This window comes from Rhinatrema bivittatum, chromosome 7 (genome assembly GCF_901001135.1).
Source record: "Rhinatrema bivittatum chromosome 7, aRhiBiv1.1, whole genome shotgun sequence".
In the NCBI taxonomy this organism is placed as follows: Eukaryota; Metazoa; Chordata; class Amphibia; order Gymnophiona; family Rhinatrematidae; genus Rhinatrema; species Rhinatrema bivittatum.
Window position 1 is genome coordinate 179,738,881 of NC_042621.1, and position 23,626 is coordinate 179,762,506.

The 23,626-nt window shown below is 41.5% G+C and overlaps 1 protein-coding gene across 6 annotated transcripts in view; it reads right to left on the reverse strand.

The window, feature by feature from the left end:
• VCL (vinculin) overlaps positions 1-23,626 on the reverse strand; it is a 266,600-nt gene that overhangs the window by 147,412 nt on the left and 95,562 nt on the right. For all 6 annotated transcript variants that reach the window (XM_029609565.1, XM_029609568.1, XM_029609564.1 and 3 more), the window contains exons 2-3: positions 22,722-22,792; positions 14,503-14,653 (exon numbers count right to left, since the gene is read on the reverse strand). In XM_029609565.1, the coding sequence (XP_029465425.1) occupies positions 14,503-14,653; positions 22,722-22,792 (222 nt within the window). The remainder of the gene's footprint in view (positions 1-14,502; positions 14,654-22,721; positions 22,793-23,626) is intronic.

A 23,626-nucleotide genomic window follows, 5' to 3' on the forward strand; every position in this document is an offset into this window, starting at 1 on the left:
GATGCATTTAGGGAAGAGTAACAAATTATGGCTACACAATACAAGGTTCCACATTAGGAAAAGTATCTAAGTATCATTGTTGAAAATATGTTAAAATGTTCAGTTCAGTATGCAGCAGCAGCAGCCAAGAAAGCAAAAAGAATGCTAGGGATTATTAGGAAAGGAAGGGAGTGGACAATGGAGTGCCTCAGGGATCTGTATTGGGACCCTTACTGTTCAATATATTTATAAATGATCTGGAAAGAAATACGACGAGTGAGATAATCAAATTTGCAGATGACACAAAATTGTTCAGAGTAGTTAAATCACAAGCAGATTGTGATAAATTGCAGGAAGACCTTGTGAGACTGGAAAATTGGGCATCCAAATGGCAGATGAAATTTAATGTGGATAAGTGCAAGGTGATGCATATAGGGAAAAATAACCCATGCTATAATTACATGATGATGGGTTCCATTTTAGGTGCTACAACCCAAGAAAGAGATCTAGGTGTCATAGTGGATAACACATTGAAATCGTCGGTTCAGTGTGCTGCGGCAGTCAAAAAAGCAAACAGAATGTTGGGAATTATTAGAAAAGGAATGATGAATAAAACGGAAAATGTCATAATGCCTCTGTATTGCTCCATGGTGAGACCGCACCTTGAATACTGTGTACAATTCTGGTCGCCGCATCTCAAAAAAGATATAATTGCGATGGAGAAGGTACAGAGAAGGGCTACCAAAATAAGGGGAATGGAACAACTCCCCTATGAGGAAAGACTAAAGAGGTTAGGACTTTTCAGCTTGGAGAAGAGACGACTGAGGGGGGATATGATAGAGGTGTTTAAAATCATGAGAGGTCTAGAACGGGTAGATGTGAATCTGTTATTTACTCTTTCGGATAGTAGAAAGACTAGGGGACACTCCATGAAGTTAGCATGGGGCACATTTAAAACTAATCGGAGAAAGTTCTTTTTTACTCAACGCACAATTAAACTCTGGAATTTGTTGCCAGAGAATGTGGTTCGTGCAGTTAGTATAGCTGTGTTTAAAAAAGGATTGGATAAGTTCTTGGAGGAGAAGTCCATTACCTGCTATTAAGTTCACTTAGAGAATAGCCACTGCCATTAGCAATGGTTTCATGGAATAGACTTAGTTTTTGGGTACTTGCCAGGTTCTTATGGCCTGGATTGGCTACTGTTGGAAACAGGATGCTGGGCTTGATGGACCCTTGGTCTGACCCAGTATGGCATTTTCTTATGTTCTTAATGGAGAATAAAACAGAGAATATCATAATTCCTCTGTAACACTCCATGGTGCGACCTCATCTTGTATAGAGTGTGCAGTTCTGGTCACCGCATCTCAAGAAAGATATAGCAGAATTAGAAGAGGTACAAAGAAGGTGACCAAGATGGTAAAGGGATGGAACAATATGAAGACAGCTTGGAATCTATCTGCCCCTTAGGATCCTGCCAAGTACTTGTGACCTGGCTTGGAAACTGTTGGAAACAGGATACTGGGCTTGATGGTCCTTTGGTCTGACTCAGAATGGTAAATCTTATGCTCTTATGCAGCTGAATTACCAATAGGTTTTACCTATGTTAAGTGCACTTTATGCAAGTAAATGATTTTTGAAAATTTCTACAATAGTATGCTAATTTACTTGCATAACTCCTTTGAAAATTCACCCGAAAGTTAGGTGCTGAGCACTGATTTTCAGCACTAGGTACCTAATTTAGGGGCCTAAATCTAGGCTAATGAATAGCAGACCTAAATTTAGGCTCCTAAGTTATAGGATCCAAAATTTAGGTGCATTTTCAGTTGAAAACATAGGCTCCAATGTCTGGCTGAAAATAGGTTCTTAGCTAAACTTAGGCCTGGATTTATCAAAATGCACTAAATATCGCATGAGATAGGAAAAGGGGTGTGTTTTATGGCAATAGGCAGTTTATTGCAATTTGCGCTAATACCTATGTGAAGCGCTATCTTAGCGCAAACTATGATAACTTTTTTGCCCTTTGCGATAAATGCCAGAATTGTTGTATTTTCTAAATACAACCACTGGGGGGACCATGTTGATTAGTTTTAAGCTCCTGGAGAGTCAGCCTAGCTATCAGGACCCTCCTACAACCACAGAGGGAGGGAGAGGGGGAAGCTAGCCATAATGCCCTCACACGAGATAGGTATTTATCTCTCTATGTGAGGCCCACCTAGTAACTCGAGGTGAGGTTTAGGTATTAGCGTAGGGGTTAGGGGCCACTTTGACATTCAAAGTGAGACGTACGAACAGAATCTTCGTATGTCTCAGGAAGGCCCTGATAGCTAGGAAGGCCCTGATAGCTAGGCTGGCTCTCCAGGAGCTTAAAACCACTAAAAAACGGCATGTGCGAAGACATCACAACACGCGATAAAGCCCTATCGCACGGCTTTACGCAAAAGGTCAACCTTACTTACTAGTGCTGTTGGATTTGTCCGCAGCTTTTGACACCGTGAACCACACTGTCTTACTTCAGCAACTGGCAGACATTGGCATCAAAGGATCTGCATTCAACTGGTTCAAATCCTTCCTCGAAAATAGATCTTACAAGGTGAGGATCAACAACAAAGATTCACATCCAGTCAGAGCAAACACAGGAGTTCCCCAAGGATCATCTCTCTCACCTACTCTATTTAACATCTACCTCCTCCCGCTATGCCAGCTACTTTCTAACCTAAAACTAACCCACTTCCTTTATGCAGACGACATCCAGATCCTCATCCCTATTACCGAATCTCTTCACAAAACCTGGTCCCATTGGAACAGCTGCCTTCAAGCAATCAACCAGCTTCTCACTAGCCTCAATCTCGTCCTAAATACTAACAAAACTGAGATTCTACTAATAACTCAGGACAACAACACTATTCTCAACTCCTCAAGCCTTTCGCAACTAGCCAAAAATACAATTAACCATTCATCACATGTGAGAGACCTGGGGGTTCTGCTCAACAATCAACTTAACCTAAAAAAATTCATAAACACCACAACGAAAGAATGCTTCTTCAAATTGCAGGTACTAAAAAAACTAAAACCACTACTACTCCTCTGTGACTTCCGTTTGGTGTTACAATCCATCGTCTTGTCCAAAGTGGATTACTGCAACTCCATTCTGCTGGGACCACCCGCCAACTCAATCAAACCTCTTCAGATGGTCATGAATGCCACAGCCAGGATCCTCACTAATGCCAACAGAAGAGAACATATCACTCCCATCCTTCAAAACTTGCACTGGTTACCCATCAAATCCAGGATCCTCTTTAAAGCCCTCATGATGATCCACAAGGCTTTACATAATATCTCCCCCCTCAATCTAACCTTCCATATAAGGCCACACACTTCAAACAGACCCACTAGAAGAGCATACAAAGACATGCTATATACCCCACCTGCTAAAACCTCTTTAAGGAAGCGCACCCTCTCCACAGCTGGGCCTCCACTCTGGAACTCGCTCCCACCAGACCTCCACCAAGAACTCTGCCCTTTGGTCTTCAAAAAGAAACTAAAAACCTGGCTCTTCAGTCAGGCCTTTTCGGACAGATAATCCCGAAAACCTGGCTCTTCAGTCAGGCCTCTTCGGACAGATAATCCCTTCGCCCTTGATCTCTCTCCCCCTTGAATCCTGCCAATGCTAAACGTCCCATTGCTCATTGTGGTTTTCCCCCATAACTCTCTCCCTTTCCCCCCCACCGGCTCGTTTCCCCGAGGCTTAGGCCTCTTTTCCCATTCATATTATTATTAAACTTACTCTTTTTAATATTATGATATATCTACCACATTATATGGTAGTGTATTCCCTTATATTGCTAAGGTTTTCACATATCTGTCTTATTTCCCCGCACGTTCCTTGTTCCAATGTTCCATTTCCCCGAACGTTCTTTGTTCCTATGTTTCATTGTATACGCCTCCCAGCAACTGTTTTCAGTTCCATATAAACCGGTGCGATATGTATCCTGTACAGGAGCATCGGTATAGAAAAGTTAAAAATAAATAAATGAAAAAGGTGTAGTTAAAATTCACGTTAAAGCTGTGCAATACGGCTTTGCAAAATTGTGAGCCCAGCCCACTTAACCAAAAATACCGCCCCAATATCCTCCCCTTTTTCTCATTTGCATCATACCATGCATTATGGTGCTTTCACACGCGATAATGGCGTTTTCGCATGCGAAAACACCTTAATGCATGTGAAAACGCCATATAGCACTTTGATAAATGACCCCCTTAGACACAAATTAGGCATCTAAATGTAGGAGCTTTTTTTTTTTTTTTTTTTAAATCGGCTTCTCTGTTCCTGATTAATAACCTTTTTATTTATTTCAGTTTAATTATTTAATAATTTTAAAAAAGCCTAATTTTTAACTGTGTTTGTTTGGGGAAAGAGACCCAGGTGGGGGGTGTAAGGATATAAGGTTCTCCTAAGGCACCTAATATCCTTGCGCCAGCCCTGGCTGCACTAGCTCTTTGGGAAAGCAGGATTCCATCTGGAGCTGTACTGCTTTGGGTCAGTGACTCTCCAGTCTCATCTGCAGCAGTGATGCATGCAGTCTCAACCAGCCCCAGAGAAAGCCAATAGCATGGATCACTTCTTGTCCACCCTACAAGTAGGTAGGCAGAATAGAACTGGAGAACCATAAAAGCAAAGCAGCAGGCCAACCCACGGTCAATGGGAATGCACTAGAGTTGGGAGGGTAAGAGTGGCTGGAGAAGTGCAGGGAAGAGTCGCAGAAATGGAGGGAGTGAGCCAGGAGGATCTGCCTGTGCAGTGTTAGTGAGGCTTTTGTCTGAGGTGGCTTGCCTGAACTAAGAGGGGCAGCTGGTTGTGGAACCAGTGAGTCTCTTGGAGAGTGGGAATGAGGAAAGGAGGGACCTGCTGCATGCCTAGGAAGGGCTAGCAGGAAGCAAGAACTTTATATAAGTTCAGCGGCAGTGCTGAGTTGGAGGGGCCTTACTGAATGAGCACATGAGCAGCAGCACAACAGAATGTGTGAATGACTATGGTGTATGTGTGGGTGATAGCTTGCGTCCGTGCCACTGGCTGGCAGCGTGGTTGCCTCATTGCTTGGCAGGTGGTTCAAGAGTTGACTGGTTGGCAAGAGTAACACTAGACCAGGAATTCAGGATATTTATATACAGTGTGTGAGAGATTTAACCAAACATGGGGGGAGGAAAACAACCAGTTGAATGGATGGAGGAGCACTACAGTTCAGTTTGCTTACCCCTGTTATAGGGTATGTTCTACTTAGTTATCTAGGTAAAATGTAAAATTTATGTTGAAGATATTTTGGCTCAATTCTGTCCAGCTCTAGGTCATATGATGTACCTCTAAAGATTCAGCTTGGTTTGCTTTTGGGAACCATAGAAACACTCTCTGCAGGGAAAGTGTACGAGAGGGTCAGATACTTTGAGCACTGCTTATGAAAAAAAAAAATCTCCCAGGCTGATATTTTCCTGCAATCTGCTCCTGGCCTAGTGGTTAGAGCAGCAGGCTGTAAACCAAGGATGCTAGGGTTCAAATCCTGTTGATACTCCTTGTGACTTTGAGCAAGTCACTTCTCCCCCTTTTGTGTCTATGGGAAAAATGCTTAGTAAATAGGGCCCTTTGATGGTGAGCTCCTCTGGGAGACCGAGCAATACCTACAGTATCTGATTGTAATCTGCTTTGACGTGGCTGAACATTCATGAAAGGCAAAATATGTATCAACACTTAAATTATGTTTTATCTTGACAAATAAAAAAAATGCACAATTCTGTATATTTTAACACGATACAGGACTTCATGGAAGCATACACCACTAGAATTTTTTTTTTTTTTTAACAAAATAAAAGTATTTGTAAAAACTAACAAAATGAATAAGCTATTACTTACTTAAAGTGCAGTGGGCCCAATATTTATTGTGCATTCTACATTATTTAACCAGATAAGCGGGACTTATGTAGCTAAATAGCAGCCGCCGAACATGCATCCACGTTCAGCAGTCACCGCTTTACCATATAAATCCCTTATACGGCTAAAACGTTCACTGCATACGAAGCGGGCAGAGTGAGTTAGCTGTACAACTTATGTGGCTGTCGATATTTGGACTTAGTTGCATAAGTTGTAAGACAAAGCTAAATGTGCCCTAGAGCAGGTCTAAACTTAGCTGGTTAGACTTATACATCTCCTGCTCAGTTATAGGCGTGTATTCAGCAGCATAGCCGCGCCTTCTGAATATACATCATAACTTAGCTGGATAGGTTCTAACTGGCTAAGTTACTTAAGCAGTCAGTTTTGGATACTGACCCCAGTATTTCTGGAAGGGCTGGTGGCAGTGAAGGAACCTTGATTTGATCCCCAGGCTCAGGTGTTTCACTCCCCGGGTGAGCTGGGCTGGGGACACTGCAGAAGCAGGAGAATCACAGACATTGAACAATAGTCCATGATTGCAGGTTTCTGGAAGGAACCACCAGCCTAGGACTGTCACCACAATGACTGGACTACAGTAAGCTGAGAGGAGATATAGAGAGGCATCAATTCCAGAGAGTGGGTGTCAAAGGCTCTTGATGCCAGATCCCAGGCCCGATTCGGATGCAGTTGGAAACTCAGAAGGAGGAAATGGCCAGGCCAAAAAAACAAACAAAAGCAAAAAACAAAACAGTATTTCAAGAGAAATTCCAGAAATTTGATTCCAGCTGCCGCCAACGTATTATATCAAGGTGCTTAATTTCAACAGGAACTGCCAGGAGCGAGGTTCTGAACTCTTCCAACCAGTAGCCCTTCCCAGATGCAAGCAGATAATTTATCCCCTGCACAGCACATCGTCACAGTGCTTTGCCTCCCCTCCAAGAAGAGGTGTGATCGCAGCTGCTTCCACTTTCATTTTGTATAATTTGAGCCCTTGGAACCAAAACCAGAGAGAGGGAGAGAGTCATGCAGCCTGGGAATTGACAGAGCAGGTGCAGATTCACAGGGGGTCCTAAGCTAAGGAGGCACACTACTCTGGAGCCTTACCAGAACAGGTCAAATGCTGATCTAAAAAGGAGCACGCCTTCTATAGTTTCCAGACAGAGAATAAAAATATCTGATTTATAGCAGCAAGCATGCCTTTGCGAAGAGACCACACAGGTTGAAGGCATCCCTCAAAAGGCAGCTTGTAGATACTCCAGCGTGCCGTTCCACCCCTCTATGCACCAGCAGAGCCAGCTACCTGTCTATAACTGTGTTATGACAGGATTGTCCATATCGTGCTGACCTATTTGCTATTTCTTTCATTTTAGAAGGCTCGCTCAAATATACATGCAATTGTCAATGGTTTTCAAAACTGTACAAGAGTTGAGCTTAAGAAATTTTATGAAACTTGTATCTCTGTCCAGAGCCAGTGATGATTGCCCTTGCTAGTTATAAACACAGTTTAACAGCATGTGTTAAGCTGGTAATACATACTAAACAAATAAAAGACAGAACTTATTCTATTAAAGAAATGTTCTGAGCAAAAGATCAATAGAAAGCCTCAATTTTCCTTTACAAAATTTAAAAGGATGAAGAGTATTCCAAAGTAGTTAAAATATAAAAACAATGGAAAGAACTGCAGAACCTTGTGAAAGAGGAGGACTGAACATCAAACTAGCAGAAGAAGTTTAAATGTAGTGAAGTGCAAAGTAATGTACACAGGGAAAAATAATCGTAATCATTTATATATACACCCACACACAATATTGGGTTCCCCATCAGAAATTATCACCCAGAAAAAGGATCTTGGAGTCAATGAAGACAATACCTTGAAATCTTCAGCTCAGTATATGGCAGCAGTCAAAACATCTTGCAACCACTGGACTGTAAATAGTTCACTATCCTTTCCTGCAAAAGGGTCGCTACCAATTTTTTCGCCACCGACATAAGGCTAACCAGCTCTAATTTCCAACCTCCTCTCTATTACCACTTTTCTCCAGTCCTGCAGGACCATGCCCTATTCCAAAGACCTATTGGATGACTGGATCAGAACTTTGAGCTTTCTGTTGTCCTCAGAGGCAAACGGGTCAATCACCTGAAAGGTATGTTGCTTTGAGATGGGCATCACTAGATTCAAAAGGCCTCCTGGCAGAGCGTATGAGCCTCCCTGTTTATGTAGAACATGGCCACCTGGTTGACTATCTGAATCAAGGATTCTTTTGTTCGAGAGAAGGGAAAGAAAGTCTTTAAAGCACAGCTGATGGTTCACAGCTCCAGAAGGTCAACTTGCAGGCAGCTTTCCCTTAAGGACCATGATTTTTAGGTTCATGCCACACACCTATGCACTCTCCACCCCTCGGTGGAGGTGCTCCAGAGTCACTTGCTGTGCTGAAACACACAGCAAGAAACCCACCTTTGGAGCTTCCAGGTTCAACCACTGAAGGGATGCTTTTGTTTTGGGAACTCCAGAGATTTGAGATAATGGTTGACAGAGCTGATGCTACCCTTAACAGAAGGCACAGGAGTAACCTGCATAGAGTGGCAGTAACCACCATAAGCAACTTGCTAGACAGACTGGATAGACCATTTGGTCTTTGCCTGTTATTTAATAAATTACTATGCCCCAGTTGAGCTAGTGAGGACAAGGACAGTAATGGAATTCAAAAGGGCATGGGATAAGCACAGAGGATTCGTAGTGGATAAATGGTGGAGATGAAGAAAAGGTAACCTGTGCAGTGCAACAATTACCCTAAAAATAAATTTAATTTAAAAAAAAAAAAAGGAGCTTGCTAGGCAGACTGGATGGACCACTTGGGTCTCTCTGCCTACATTTACTTTGTTACTGTCCCGCTGGCATCAAAGGGCCTACTGAAGGCCCCACATATGTAGATGAGTCAGAGGAGTCGTATGCATGCAGCCATGTGTCTGAGAAGAATCAAGGCCAGTATTGCTGAAATTCGGTCCTCCAGTAGAAAAAAAAAACTGTACCAGACACATCAGCAATGCAGCTCTATTGAAAGGGAAAAATGCTCTCTTGAAGCAAGTCTATCCAGGCTCCTATGAACCAAATTCTTAGACAGGTCCAGGTCAACAAGTTGACCATAATACCCAGGGACTGAAGACAGACAGTCATCTTGCTGACCTCCAGAATGCCTAATGGAGATAGACCCATCACTAACCAATTGTCTAGGTATGAGAATACGCAGGTTTCCTACCAAATCAGTTATGCCACTACTACCACAAGTCATTTTTGTAAACATCCTTGGGGCCACCAAGAGGCCAAAGGGGAGCATCTTTTACTGGTAGGACATGTTCTTCACGAAAACCTGAGAAACTTCAGATGGGCAAAATGTATAAGAATGTATGCATAAGCATCTTTCATATTGATTGCCCACATCCAATCCCTCTGTTGAATTAAAGGAAGAATCATCTGGAGCGAGCTCATCTTGAAACTCTTGCAAATCAACAGCTTGTTCAGCCTCCACAAGTCCAGTACAGGTCTCAAGCCCTTGGAGATTAGAAAATACCAGGAAAAGAATCCCTAGCCACACTCCTGGGAAAGGGCAAGCTTGATTGCTTTTTGATGAAGGAGCAACTCTACCTTCAGCTGCAGATGGTCAGATTGAGAAGGATTGGAGCCAAAGAAAAAAATATTTTGGGACAGAGGATGGCAAGAAGCTTCAATTTTCATTGATCTTTCAGAAGGATGAACTGGACCCTTCTCCCCAATGAATAAGCCAGAGAGGTGGGTCTCAAGGGCATAAAAAAACAAAAAAAAACTGGTCCTGGGTTTAGGCTGCAGCTGAGACTTCAGCTAATACCTTTCACTCTGACTTTGAGCAGGTAGCTGTTGCTGCTGAAGAGAAGAAGGAGCTGGATGACATTAACAAGAATGAAAGAGATGTCTTTGAATGGGATTTATAAGAAAACTTCTGGCATCAGGCAGGTCACCATCACAGCTGATAAAGATTGTGGTGCATAGATGCTCCTTAAATCAGAGCCACTGTCTCACAGAATAAGTTGTCTCCTGTACACAGTGTACATCTGCAAGACAACTGTGCATATCTTCAAGAAGGCCATCACTCACAACCACATGAGTATTCAGAATCCTACTGAAGCAGCCAAAGTCCTGACCATGGTATAAAAAAGCTTTTTACATGGAATTTAAGATGATTTCTCACATTCCTCCATGTGCTCCATCACCCAATGGAAGTCTGTCTATCCTGAGTCAGACAAGTCCACAGGTTCAGCTTTTGAATGCATTTGTGCAAATATTGCACCACATAACAGCTAGGGGGCTGAAATCTGGTTGCTCAGCATAGATCCCATAAATGCCCATTTCCCAATTGCATCAATGCTTTTGAATCTTTCCCCAGAGGATTGTTAGCATGATCATAAATGCACTTAGCATGTTTAAACATTCGCTCTACCAACTTGGAGTGGCACAGCAGTAGGACCACCCTAAAAATCCAGGTTCCAGGCCACTGGAAAACAAAGCTGGCATCATTTCATCTGCATATCCTTGAGGTGTTTGTCAACCATAATGGTTGCAGAGTCTGAAGCAACATCTATTCGAGCCTTTTACCTTCCAGACACTGATGGCCAGCATCTTCGCTAGCTTATCAAAAAACCATGAGTAATAGATATCTTTCAGAAGAGATATGCTGAGGCAAGTCTGGAACGGGGATCTGAAAAAGAAATCTTCCTCCTCCTTCCCCAACTACAGGGTCTTGACTCAGCAACAGAGTAGATGATATCAGCTGGTCTGAGGTGTGGGGGGGGGGGGGGAACATCTAGCAAGAACAGAGAATGAATTGATCCCCACCTTCTGATTTATGAGGACACTTCTCTGAAAGGGATACTCCACCACCTCACAATGAGGATTTGCTCCCAATACCAGAAGCTCTTGAGGGAGGCACATACCTGAGTGGGACTTTGGGCAGCCCTACTATGTGGGAAAATATCCTTTATCTTGGACAGAAAAGTTTCTAAACTTTCTCTCCAGTCTTCAAGGCTTAAGACAAAGATATCCTTCATTAGCTCTGATAGCACAGCTCCTACTGGTTGAGGGATCCTCTTCAGAAATCTTGATTGGCTCATCCGCACTAAAGGCTGCTAGTAAAGCCAAGGAGAAATACTGTGCCATTTGTTGCATCAACAGCATCCAAGGACGGTGCCAATAGCATGGGATTCTTGGGCTTATGCAAAGTGCTCCACTCTAACATGATCAAAGGCACCTTGGCCTGACACCAAATGATTTCAAGGCCTGTATTTATGGGTGCCTAATGTCCATCACAGATATACACTCTGCTATTCCTGCCTGAATAGCTGCACCTTAGAATGTATGCTCCATGTTGATGACATGAACAGCACCATGGTCAATACCAGGTCTAGATAAGAGATGCCATGGAGGATGATGGCATGTGTGCCATCTCTGCATCAATGAAGGGCTCGCTTTGTCAGAACTCTGCACTGACAGTGCTGATGTTTTCTTTGGTGTTGGGGGAGACAGCCACAAAAGGAATTCGGCACATCTTTTAGGAGTTCTTCTTGGCACCTCCACTAGCGCCGTAGGATTCCAAGCCATGCTCAACCCCTGACCTGTGACGTATCCGGAAACCAGCACCACAGGTAAAAGGGGGAAGTTCTTACCTCAATTTCTTATGCCAAGAATCCAACAATGCTTCATTCCTGGGTGATGAGCAGATCTGCTGCTTAGCCTTGCACAAAGGCTTCAGGCTCTTACCAACCAGTGCCTCTCTCAGGACCTCCAACTGCCAGGCATGGTACCTCTGTGCCTAGGAGACAACCAGCACCAGCTATAGCAAGTAGAGGAGTTATAGTCTGGGCTCAGGTAGGAATAGCAGAGTGAATATCTGTGGACATTAGGCACCCATACATGCAGGCCTTGAAATCATGATCTTCTAGGCATTGGGATTTTTCCATACTCTTCAGTTAAAAAGAAAAAAGAAAAAGCTGTTTGAGGGGCTGCCAAGACAGTGGCAAAACATTTGGAAGCAGCACAAAGGTAGAAAAGGCCCACTACATTAAAAATTAAAAAAAAGTATTCAGAGAAGCTGAGACACATCCATGCACTAGGCAGTATGTGCAAGCAGAAATCTTTGCGCATGCTTAGTAAAGTCTTTACCGAACTCTCACAACTGGGCCCATGTTGGCACCATCAGATGATGCCACCCATGCATTAGGGTTAATTTATACCTGCTCATCAATAGAGAATGTGATGTATGCACAAACATTTTGATGTACTCAGCTCTCTGAAATGCTCTCCAATACTCCACAAATACTTTCAACTATCTTCCTACAGACTGAAAATCCTCTCTCATTTAAGGATGATTATGGAAGAATGCATGTTAGGATACAAAAAGTAGGCCCTAAGGAAAGCAAGTCAATGCATCAGTGACCCAAAAAGTCAATGAAAATATTTTTACAGCCCGACAAGAGTGGCCAACACACAAATTATTGCAAGTTATATAGAGAGAAATTACATTAGTGCACTATAATAATTTGTTAATAGGCTGGGGATTTTTATTTATTTTTTAGGACTATGGATCATTTGTTTTAATCTGTATAATACACAAGATTCTAGAGCCTGCTTAAATGCAGAATGCAGCATTCCCAGTGAACTACTGATACAGATGGGGTCTTTATAGTCAATTTTATGGAAGCTTATCCTTTATACTGAAAAAATATCATTAAAATTAATTTAAAAGCAGAGACATACAGGAACAAAAATCTTGAGAAAAATTGAGATCATCTCTGACAGCAGAGGAGCGGTGGAAAACCCATTTGTCTGTACTCTTAGAGCTATAACTCCAAGGCTAATAGATTTGCAGCACCTGAACTAAAACCGAAACTCATGTACATCACAGGCTGCCTTAAACCAACTGATCACAATAACTTGAATATCCGTGCTGAATGGCACTGCCAGACATTGGAAGAGCCATTGCCAGCAAAGAGGAAACAGAAAGCAGAGGATGCTAGATACCCTCAGTACAGTCACAATGAGGTCAAACAGACCCGAGGTTAAGCAGGAACGTCCGACAACAGAAATAATTAACACCACACCTGTTATTGTCCATGAGGAGACATGGTGGGCACAACTTGGAAGTCATGCTGCTGGAAATAGCATGGGTTTTAGAGTGACTGAGCAGCTTCCTGGAGGAGCAGAGGTGGAATGGGCCACCTGGAAGGCTCTAAACTGCCTCTGTACCCAAGTTAGTGGGTCAAGAGCCAACATGGCAAACTAGGGATATTCTACCAGATGCGAGATCTGCAACTGTGGTGCGAGGCAATCCAGGCAACAACGTTTGGCCTGCCCAATGCTCGATGACTGCCCCTGCATAGTGCAGGATCTTGCAGAGACCAACTCACAAGCGCTGAAATGTGCTTACCAGCGGAAACAAAATATCACTCTAGTGGATGGACACAAGAAGATGATCATGTGATATACTGTACATGCATAAATGGTATGCATGGCTATTTTTAATTGTCACTGTGTGTCCCCCAACCAATTGCAGCATGAAAATTTTGAGTTTGTTACTGTGAGAAGCCACTGCCAGCGGCCTCCGAACTGCCAGATCACCTGAAAAGCTGGCTATGTATTTGCAAGCTGTATCTATATTTTCCCTCAGTTTGTTTCTTCACAAACAACAGCACAGTTCCATGTTCCTAAGGCATCAGCGTCACTTTAGACATATACAGAAGATGTTGAGCCACAGGCTGGCACCACTCTATACAGCAACCAAAAGAAATACCATTCTCTGCTGGTCTCCTGTCATTCTGCTATCCCCAAGCCACAAACCCCTTCAGTGTCCTTACTAGGATCTTCTCTCTCAACCTATTACAGTCCCAATCTGTCTGGCCCTCACTTTGCTGGCTGTCCTCACTTCCCTGCCAGTCTCCCTCTCTGCTTTCTCTAAGTAAATCCTTGGTCTCACCTGGACTTCCCAAGCTCCTTTTTCTTGAATGGCTTTAAGATTGCCATCAGTCTCCTGTATCTCTCTTTCTTAAAGGGATATTACCCTACCCTGTGGTTCGCTTTACAGCAACCTTTATCTCTGGCTGGTTAACTCCTCCAGAAGATCATGTCCCTCCTGGACTCCATTTCCAGTCATCTCTTGCTCTCTGGCTGGTATTACTTCTTTTCTTTCACTTTTTCCTCTGGTTTTCTTTACCATGCCCTCTGTACCTCTGGCTAGCTGTCACATCACTAAACAGTGTATAATTGTTGTGCAGTAGGAGCACCATCCACCTAAAACTACTTCAACTGTCGCTGAATTAGACATGTCTGAAAACCAGTGATTCTGGTGACTACATAAAAAGAATCTTTATTTAAAAATTCTAAACTGTTTGTTTTTCAAATCAAAATGCAGTTCTTCTCCTCCCTTTAAATATCCTAAATCTTATCTAAGGTACTTTTGCAAATTTTTTTTTTTTTTTAATAAAGTTTTTTTTTCCCCAAAACCCATGGGATCAAACCCAGATTAAAGTCACCTTATTGCATTATCTATGAATTCAAACATACATATTGGATTGCCTACCTCAGCCTCATCAAAGGTTAGAAGCAAGTCAGAGGTTCCTGAAAGGATTCCTCTGGATCCATCGATGAGATAATCACGAGCAGGTACAGAGTATGGATCTGCTTGCAACATTTGAGCTGCCTGGACAAGTTTGGTACAGGCATTCTCAACCCTGTAATCAAACAGTGACATAACATTTAATGTTGGTGCATCAAAAACTAGAAAAGTAATTTTATATGCATCAATATAAACGACCATTCTCCTCCCTTTTCCAGGTTTCCATAATGTATTTAATGATGAATCCAAAAGTGTGCCAACCAAAGACATGGGATCGTCTATCAAAGTCAAAGAAGCTAGACTGGAATAATTACATTATATTACTCAGGGATAAGGGGGGAGGGGTTTTAAAGACAATTTTTCATTTATATTACATTCTGTTTTTGATGTTGTATACTTTAGATACATGTACTACATCTGGGTAATCATGAGCAGTGGATTTTAATAAACACTTGATAGATGTTAACACAAAAAAACTATTATGTTTAATCACAGTATAATCAGATTACCAACTAAAACTGTTCTCAACATATTGCTTTTAGATGACCCATCACCTGCAAACCTGCTCTATCCTGTGCTCATTTTGATCATCTCCATCAAGATATTAAATTTCACTCTATACAGAGGTCTTCACACCTCTGGTACAGAATGCATAATAAATCACGCTTTACTAAACATTTAATAAATCTTAGACAGTATGTTATGTATATACTGGCACCAACCTATATTTAAGTTTAACAAACATTTCACAAATGGAACTTATTTTATGATCTGCTTTATTGCTACTATGCATCCTTGTATCTCCTTTATTCTGAGTTATAGCTGCTCCCTAATTCTGTGCAAGCAGAATGGACTTCCTGAGGGAGCAAACACTTTCCCACAGGATCTAAATGTAGCTGAAGCATATCTGAAGAAAGAGCATATGTTTTGTTGATGGGCACCCAGGCCAAATAATTTATAGCATAATGACAGTTTGCTCCTTTGGAGGGTACAGTTTTACATTTTAGTGCTTTACACTCCAGAGTAATTTTCACGCTTGTCGACTTATGCTGAAGTGTTTGTTTGGAACACCGAGTCCTGTTTCCTGTGAACATCTACAGCCAGAGATAAGTTTAGGCAACCTCCATGCCTTCACAAAAATGATCCTCGGCTTGGGAAGGGAAGCTCCAAAGAGCTTATGTTGCTCACCTAATTCAGAGCCACAAAATAAAGCATGAGAAAAAAGTGTGGCATATTAACTTACGTGGCCTATTTGGAATAGAGATCACAAGATCAGGGTTCAAATCCTGCTTCTCTCACTCACTCTCCTCGTAACCATGGGCAAGTCACCATTTGCCTGACACCTCAGGTATCCAGTTAGATTGTAAGCTTTTAGGGCAGGATCTCCTACCTCTACATGATATATAAACGTGAAATAAAAACAGTACTTTATCCTGAATTTCTTTACCCTATTTACTCTACTGACTCTCAGAATGGATGCTTTGGAAACAGAACATTATGTTTTTGAAGGTCTAGTAAGTTTTTAGAAAAGCTTTCTATCTCAAATTGTAATTTAAAAAATTGAGCTGTAAATTGAAATATAGTGTAAACATGGAAAATAAAGGTAAATTATGTACATCTGAGAAAAATATACAAACATTAACTCACAGGCCAATTAGAACTCTGCATATTTAGAGGTCCGGGTTCATTCTGGCTACTCAAGAACTTTGTTATATTGTGTTTGGTTGCCTTTGACCCAGTCAGCAGCTTTTTATTTTGATTTAGCTAAAAGTCCACTAACAGAAGTATGATATCAGAACAGTATCTGCCTTGGTATATTATGAGGCAATTTTCTGTAAGAAGCAGCAGATTTCTTCCTGGGCATCATGATCCTATCAGCAAATTATAAGCAAGTCTCCAGTAGTGCTACCCAAAAAAATAAAGAAAGAAAAAAGTTTTGATAAAGGTAAGTTTAGAAAGCATTCTAGGGTGCTGCTCTTTTTTCGTAAATCAGAAAATCCTTCCTACCAAAGCATAAAAAAATATCAAAATACATTTGGAAATAATAAAAACTCAGATTTACTGCACCTCTTTGCACATCCAATATTTGGCCAGGTTACTGGCATGTTAGATGGTGCTACCTTGATTTCTGGTTCTTCATCAACTTCACAGCTAAGAGAGCCATAAGGAAAATGCCACGTGCTCATTGTATTCTCTGACAGCCTAACCCCGGAGTAAGGCAGAGTTACATATGGTAAGGCTGTTCCGCACCGGGTGCTTGGCCTTCTAAAGTCGAAGCAAACAAACTCCAGGATTATTTTTTCAATCTGCAACGAGTCATCTCTCTGTCCTTACCTAAGGAAGCCTATTAAATGCATACCTTAGTTGCACAATAGTCACAGCAATTTAAAGAGGATCTCTTTCCACAAATTTAAAAAAAAAAAAAAAAAAAGATTTTCCATAATTTATTAGTAGTCACTATTGAAGGTGGCAATTTTTTCTCCTGGTGCTACATTATTGTAAATTTTTGAATTGTCAGTTTGTAGGTAGGGAGAATTCATGAATACAAATTTAATCCTAAAAATATGCAGTTTCTAGGGTCCTTCCACTAAGGGTGGCGTTTATAATGAATTTGTTATTGCACATGGATGATCTTTCTAGGATGGAACAGGAAGAGTTATGCTTTGAAATCTTTTAATGCCTTTCAAATGCAGAGTTTTACTGCCCCTTGCCTTTATTAGCTGATTGCTTTATAAGGTCAGGACTACAGCTCGAAATGCATCAACTTTTCTGCTTAGCTTGGCATGCATCAAGCTGGACCCAAGATTTGTGTTTTGTATTTATGCCAAACAGTGCTACAGCATCCAAATCTACTGAAGGCAGATTTCATATATTTAAAAATGTATTTCACTAAAGAAATAAGATAAAAAATGGAGTGGCTCTATATATTTATTGCAACTGTCAACTAGACTTAGCAAAAGCTATGTCCTCATATAGTACACAGGACACTGCATGCACTAGATTTTTTTTTTATTTTTTTTTAAATATACACAAGCTAAAAAAAAAAATCTAATTAAAATACATTTTATACAAAACTAAAAGGCAATGCTAAGCTATTAAAATAAAATCAATATGGTTTCATGAACTCTGTAAGGCAAACCAATGTAAATGATATAACAAAGCGTAAATATATATTTAAATAAAGCCACTTCCCTTAAGAAAATAATTACAAAGTAGAACCATCAAGTAAACAATTAAGATTACAAATTGTAAAATGCTCCTGGCAAACCAATAGCGGCAGCTTTTGGGAAGAACCTTTGCACACTGTCCTTTAAAAAAAAAAAAAAAAAAAAAAATCTGCCATGACTGTTGTGTATAATTCCTTATTGGATCTACGTTGTGATGGGCACCATTCCCACAAAGCCTCCTTAAAATCAATCATTTGGGCCTTCTCATTTTGCATGCAAAAAAAAATAAAAATACAGAATTAGGTCTTTAGGAAAGATCCATAATTTGTTTTAATTCTTTCCCTACTGCTGTCACTTCCTGAAGGCACAGTCCTGGCTTCCTTTCAAGGATTTTCATGATCAGCCCTTGCCAGTCCGACTTACAGTGGAACCATTCAAGTAGCAAACAATTAGGCAGAAAAATGTGCTGGCTCAACAATTCAAGGATATCATTCAATTTCTTCCATCTGTTTTGCTCAGTTCCCTACAACAGTGAATCCAAGAAAAGATATTATATTATATTAAAAATGCCTCTGGGGCCAAAATACTTTTTAAAGAGATAGATTTAATCTTTTAAAAGTATTTTGGCACCAGAGGCTATTTTAAAATTGACCCTTGGTACAAATGAGTAACAATATAAAAATCTGCTTCCTTTTGGGTACCATCAATCAAGGCCACCATAGATTAGTTCAGTCATTTTTTGGTTTACTTTCATCACCCTCTGGTGTTTAAAGTCAAGATTTTGCAATAGAAAATTTGAAATAAACACTAGTATTTCTTTGATAGGTGACCTTGCTTTCTCCTTGGTCCATTCTATGTTTTAGACACTTCTCAATCTTCATTTAGCAAGTTCCTTAAGCATCAGAGATTATTACATCACTCCCCAAATATTAAGAGGTCTATAATCAAAGTCTTTTGGCAGGTAAGTTTCTGAATTATGTATACAAAAGACTCGCTTTAAATATATTCTGAGAACATACATTTTGGGGTCGATTTTCAAAAGGAGCGTGCACACGTCCATGTACATACGGTTCCCAGCGCGCACATGGACATGGCTATAACATACGCACGTCTGTGTGCACGTGTTATAAAATACGATATCTGGGAGCACATGCATGGCGCGTGCTGGGGGTGGGTGGGGGAGAATTTTCAGTTAATACGCGCGGTGATGCAATCGGGCTTCCCAGAGTTCCCTCCCAATTAAGAAGCGGACTGGGAGGGAACTTCCCTACCCACCTCCCTAACCTTCCTCCCTCCTCCCCAACCCCTAACCCCTTCCTATCTACTTACTTACTGCTCTTCTGGAGCAGAAGTAATCTGTGTGCGCCGGCTGGCTGCTGGTGTATGCTTCCCTGGGACAACGTAGAATGGCTCTGTCCCGGCCCAGACTCCGCCCCCTGGCCCACCCCTTGGGAGAGGCCCGGCACATGTGTGCTTACTGGGTTTTACGCGGGTGGCCTGGCCAGTTTTAAAAAGCGCGCAGCGTATGCAAGGCCCGGCCCGGCGTGTAAACCCAGCTTTTTACATGTGCAGGCCTTTGAAAATCGACCTGTTTGTGTGCACAAAATTTTACCTGCACAGGAAGGGGCGTTAGTGGAGATTTTCGGGGTGGGGGGCTTATCTCACTGCACATATGCAGCGCTGTCTGGGTAAAGTTATGTACACAAGCCTGGTTAGGGAAAACAAAACAAAAAAAACCCACAGTATGTTCAGTCAGAGATTTGTGCATATAAACTTTGCTGATTATCCTGGGCAAGTTATGCACACACTTTATCTCTGCTAAATTTTCTGTTTACTGCTATTCAGGCCAATACAGAATGGTGCACTCAGCCGAGCGCACCGTTTAGCCCCTGTTTGGCCGCGCTATTATTACCCCTTATACTGTAAGGGATAATAGCACGTGGAAAATGCGTGGCCAACTCCCCTGAAACTAATAGCGCTCATCACATGCAAATGCATGTTGATGAGCCTATTAGTTAGTCACTCGCAATACAGAAAGTAAAATGTGCAACCAAGCCACACATTTTACTCTCAGAAATTAACGCCTGCCAAAGGCAGGAATTAATTTCAGACGGCACCGGACAAGTGTATAGAAAAGCATAAAAAACTGCTTTTCCATACACCCTCCGACTTAATATCATAGCGGTATTAAGTTGGAGGCCCCAAAAATTTTAAGAAAATAAATAAATCTGCACGCGGGTTGGAAAACAAGATGCTCACTTTTTCCAGCGTCCGTTTTCCGAACCCATGGCTGTCAGCGGGTTTGACAACCAACGTCGGTATAATTAAGCGTCGGCTGTCAGACCTGCTGACAGCCGCTGCCTCCTTATTTAAGGTTTTTATATACCGGCAATCATGAAAACATATCTTGCTGGTTTACATAGAACAGTCTATGTACTATGTAAACCTCATTAGCACACGGCCTCATTTAAATAAAGAATCGCGCGCGCAGGAGAGATGCCTGGGCACGCGTCGTGAGAGTGGGCGCTCGCCTCGGAGCGCCGGCTCTCCCGCAGACTTTATTGAATGGGCCTGTTACTGAATACTGACCTTACAAAGTGCGGAATGGCTACAGCTTTTCCCAACAGCATCACATATTTCAATCAGACCTCACCTATCGCACGCTTAATGGCACGTTAGTAACCAGTGAACTAGCACGCAAACATTTTGTGCTGCTGAAAGGGACAATAAAACATTTCTTGTAACTGAGCCTCACCCTAACAGGAAAACCTGAGCAAGAAATTAATTTTAGCAAATGAAGTAATATTGTATCGATCAGCTTATGTCCATCACCAATATATAGAAAGTCAATGACTGATTTTTATCCATGTATAATTCTGGCTGTACTTTATTTTAGCCCCATACCCAGAACAGCATCCCAGTTATCTTAAAACAAAATGTAATACTTATATATATATATATATATATATATTTTATTTTTTTTGTAAATGTTTCTCTCCCAGCCTTGCTCCCTCCTTAGACATATATCCATCTAGAATCCCCTATTGTTATTTAAATTTCTGAACGAAACACCTGAACAGTTTGCAGTTTGGCTGCTGCTCGTCCATTTCTAATCCAGGCACGAGAGGTAAGTACATGAAAGACATACTCTCCACTTTAGAAAGATTGCTTCTTAAGGTAATTGAATTATGAATGTATATGGCAGATGTGCAAATGGACAGAATCCAGGGTTGAAGCCTTGACAATTGGCACTATAGCTCACAAAAATGTCAAACTTGTGCTAATGTTGTGCCTGTTTCCATGTATCCAATATATGCACATGCATTTTTCTGCTATCCTTACCCAAAAAACTAAAAAATAATTGCTTTTCTCAATTTCTTTTCAAAACCACTTTCTAAAATATATTTATCTGGAAACTTTACACTCTTCCAATCTCAAAGCAAGGTCTACAGTTCTTTGCATGTTGCACTATTCTTCAACCTCAGTTTACAGACAGACAATGAGCTTTACTTTACATGTTGTAGTCTACCTGGGCTTGAATGACTGCACTCACAGTGACAGCCCAAGAGGCCTGGAATGGCACAGATAATTCCTTATGTGGCAATTCTGAAGGAGTATCTTAGTATATCTTTTACCCAGTGAGAAAACAAAAAAAATGGAAGGTTGTATTTAAGAACATAAGAAATTGTCATTCTGGGTCAGACCAAGGGTCCATCAAGCCCAGCATCCTGTTTCCAACAGTGACCAATCCAGGCCATAAGAACCTGGCAAGTAGATCCCATGCTACTGATGCCAGTAATAGCAGTGGTTATTCCCTAAGTCAACTTGATTAATAGCAGTTAATGGACTTCTCCTCCAAGAACTTATCCAAACCTTTCTCAAACCCAGCTACATTAACTGCATTAACCACATCCTCTGGCAACAAATTCCAGAGCTTAATAGTGTGTCGAGTGAAAAAGAATTTTCTCTGATAAGTTTTAAATGTGCTACTTGCTAACTTCATGGAGTGCCCCCTAGTCCTTCTAGTATCCAAAATAGTAAATAACCGATTCACATTTACCTATTCTAGACCTCATGTGATTTTATAGACCTCCTTCATATTCCCCCTAGCTTTCTCTTCTCCAAGCTGAACAGCCCTAACCTCTTTAGCCATTCCTCATAGGGGAGCTGTTCCATCCCCTTTATCATTTAGTTTGCCCTTCTTTTTTGATATGTGGCGACCAGAATTGCACACGGTACTCAAGTTGTGGTCTCACCATGGAGCGATACAGAGACATTATGACATTTTCCGTTTTATTCACCATTCTCTTCCTACTTATTCCTAACATTCTTACATCAAATTAAAAATTTTAAATCAAGGAAGCCAATGTGCAGCTGTGAGAAATCCGGCTGAAAATATCCAGCTAAGAACGTTAGCTGGGTAATTTTATCCTGTTAACTTTAGGACTGCTTTCATGCAGTCCTAAAAGTTAACATGTAGGGTCATTCTTTATTGTGCAATGTGCCGGTATCATGACGGTATTATCCAAATTAGGGGAAGGGGAGGAGTGTGGGCGGGGTATCTCCCAGCAGCGCTGCAGGTGATAAATGTTTTTCACATTATTGCCGGCAGCAGCACGGGAAATAACTACACTTTTTCCCGTGTCGCTATGGGGGCAATAGTGTGTGATGCGGCCATACTGTGGCGAATAAAACTGCACTGCCCACTATCTCCCCCTGCCCCTTTTTTTCCCACAACACATCATTCTGCTATAAATATAGCAAAATGATGAATCTAGGGGTTGGCTGAATAGCGCAAACAGTCTGATAGCTAACTCCACCCCAGAACACCCCTGCCCCACCCGGCTAACTTTTTAGCCACATTAAAAAATTTATCAGGCTAAGTCCCGGGCAGTGAGCAGAGCCAGATACTTAAACAGTTGTCTTTGTCCAGCTAAGTCTGAACTTAGCCAGACAAATGGCACTGAATGCAACTCTAAAAATATATCTGCATTCTGTTCTTGTAAATTAACTTACTTAATAAAAGCTGGAGGCATGTCCCGTTTCAGGATCTGATCTTCAGTGGTTTGAACAGTCTCTTTTCCAACCTAAATAAAAGAGAAGCCAGTCATGATTAACCCTGCATTTCATGGTCTGAAGTGTAATGCTCAAGATGAAAGGACAGAACCATTATCAAACTATGCAGCAAAGGGTCTTCTCTGAGTAGAGAAAATGAGTGTCCCAATTCTAACAACGCCTTACCAGCAAATACAGTGCAACACAGAAACAGAAATGCAGCACAATACGGACTGTTGCAAATGTTAACCAAAAGAGGACTAGGTTCAAATGTTGCCTTTATGGATAGAATCTTTCCAAAGAGGAAATACGTTTTAATAAGGTTATTTCTTCCATTATTCAGGAGGCCAATGCCATCCTGGTTACTGCCTGACCCCTTGTTGGTCCTATGAAACTGACGTGGCTCTCTAGACAAAAAGGATCCCCAAAGAGAAGCAACACACTGGCATGGAAGGATAAAACCAAATGTACATAGAATCTTTCATCTGAAGTCTGTTACTATGCACTTAATTGCCTCACCCTTCAGATGCCCAGAGGTAGATGACCTGGTGGCACATTTTTGGCATGTGCACATGAAAACTTTCAAGGCAGAAAAGGGTAAAGGAACAGTGTTATTACAATTATGTCAACCTACAAAGGAAGAGAAAGCAGATGGCAAAAATTCACACACAGTCAGTGGTAGAAGATCTCTGTATGTAAAATGTCAAGAGTTCTAGTTAGGTGCTCTCACCACTAGGCCACACCTTCTCCAATTTAAGCTGCAGACTTCGCTCCAAGTTAAGCAGAAAATGGCCTCTTTTTAAATCAAAAGTTACTTTCTTCATTGGAAGTCCAATATCATCATGCCGGACATGCAAAAAAGACAA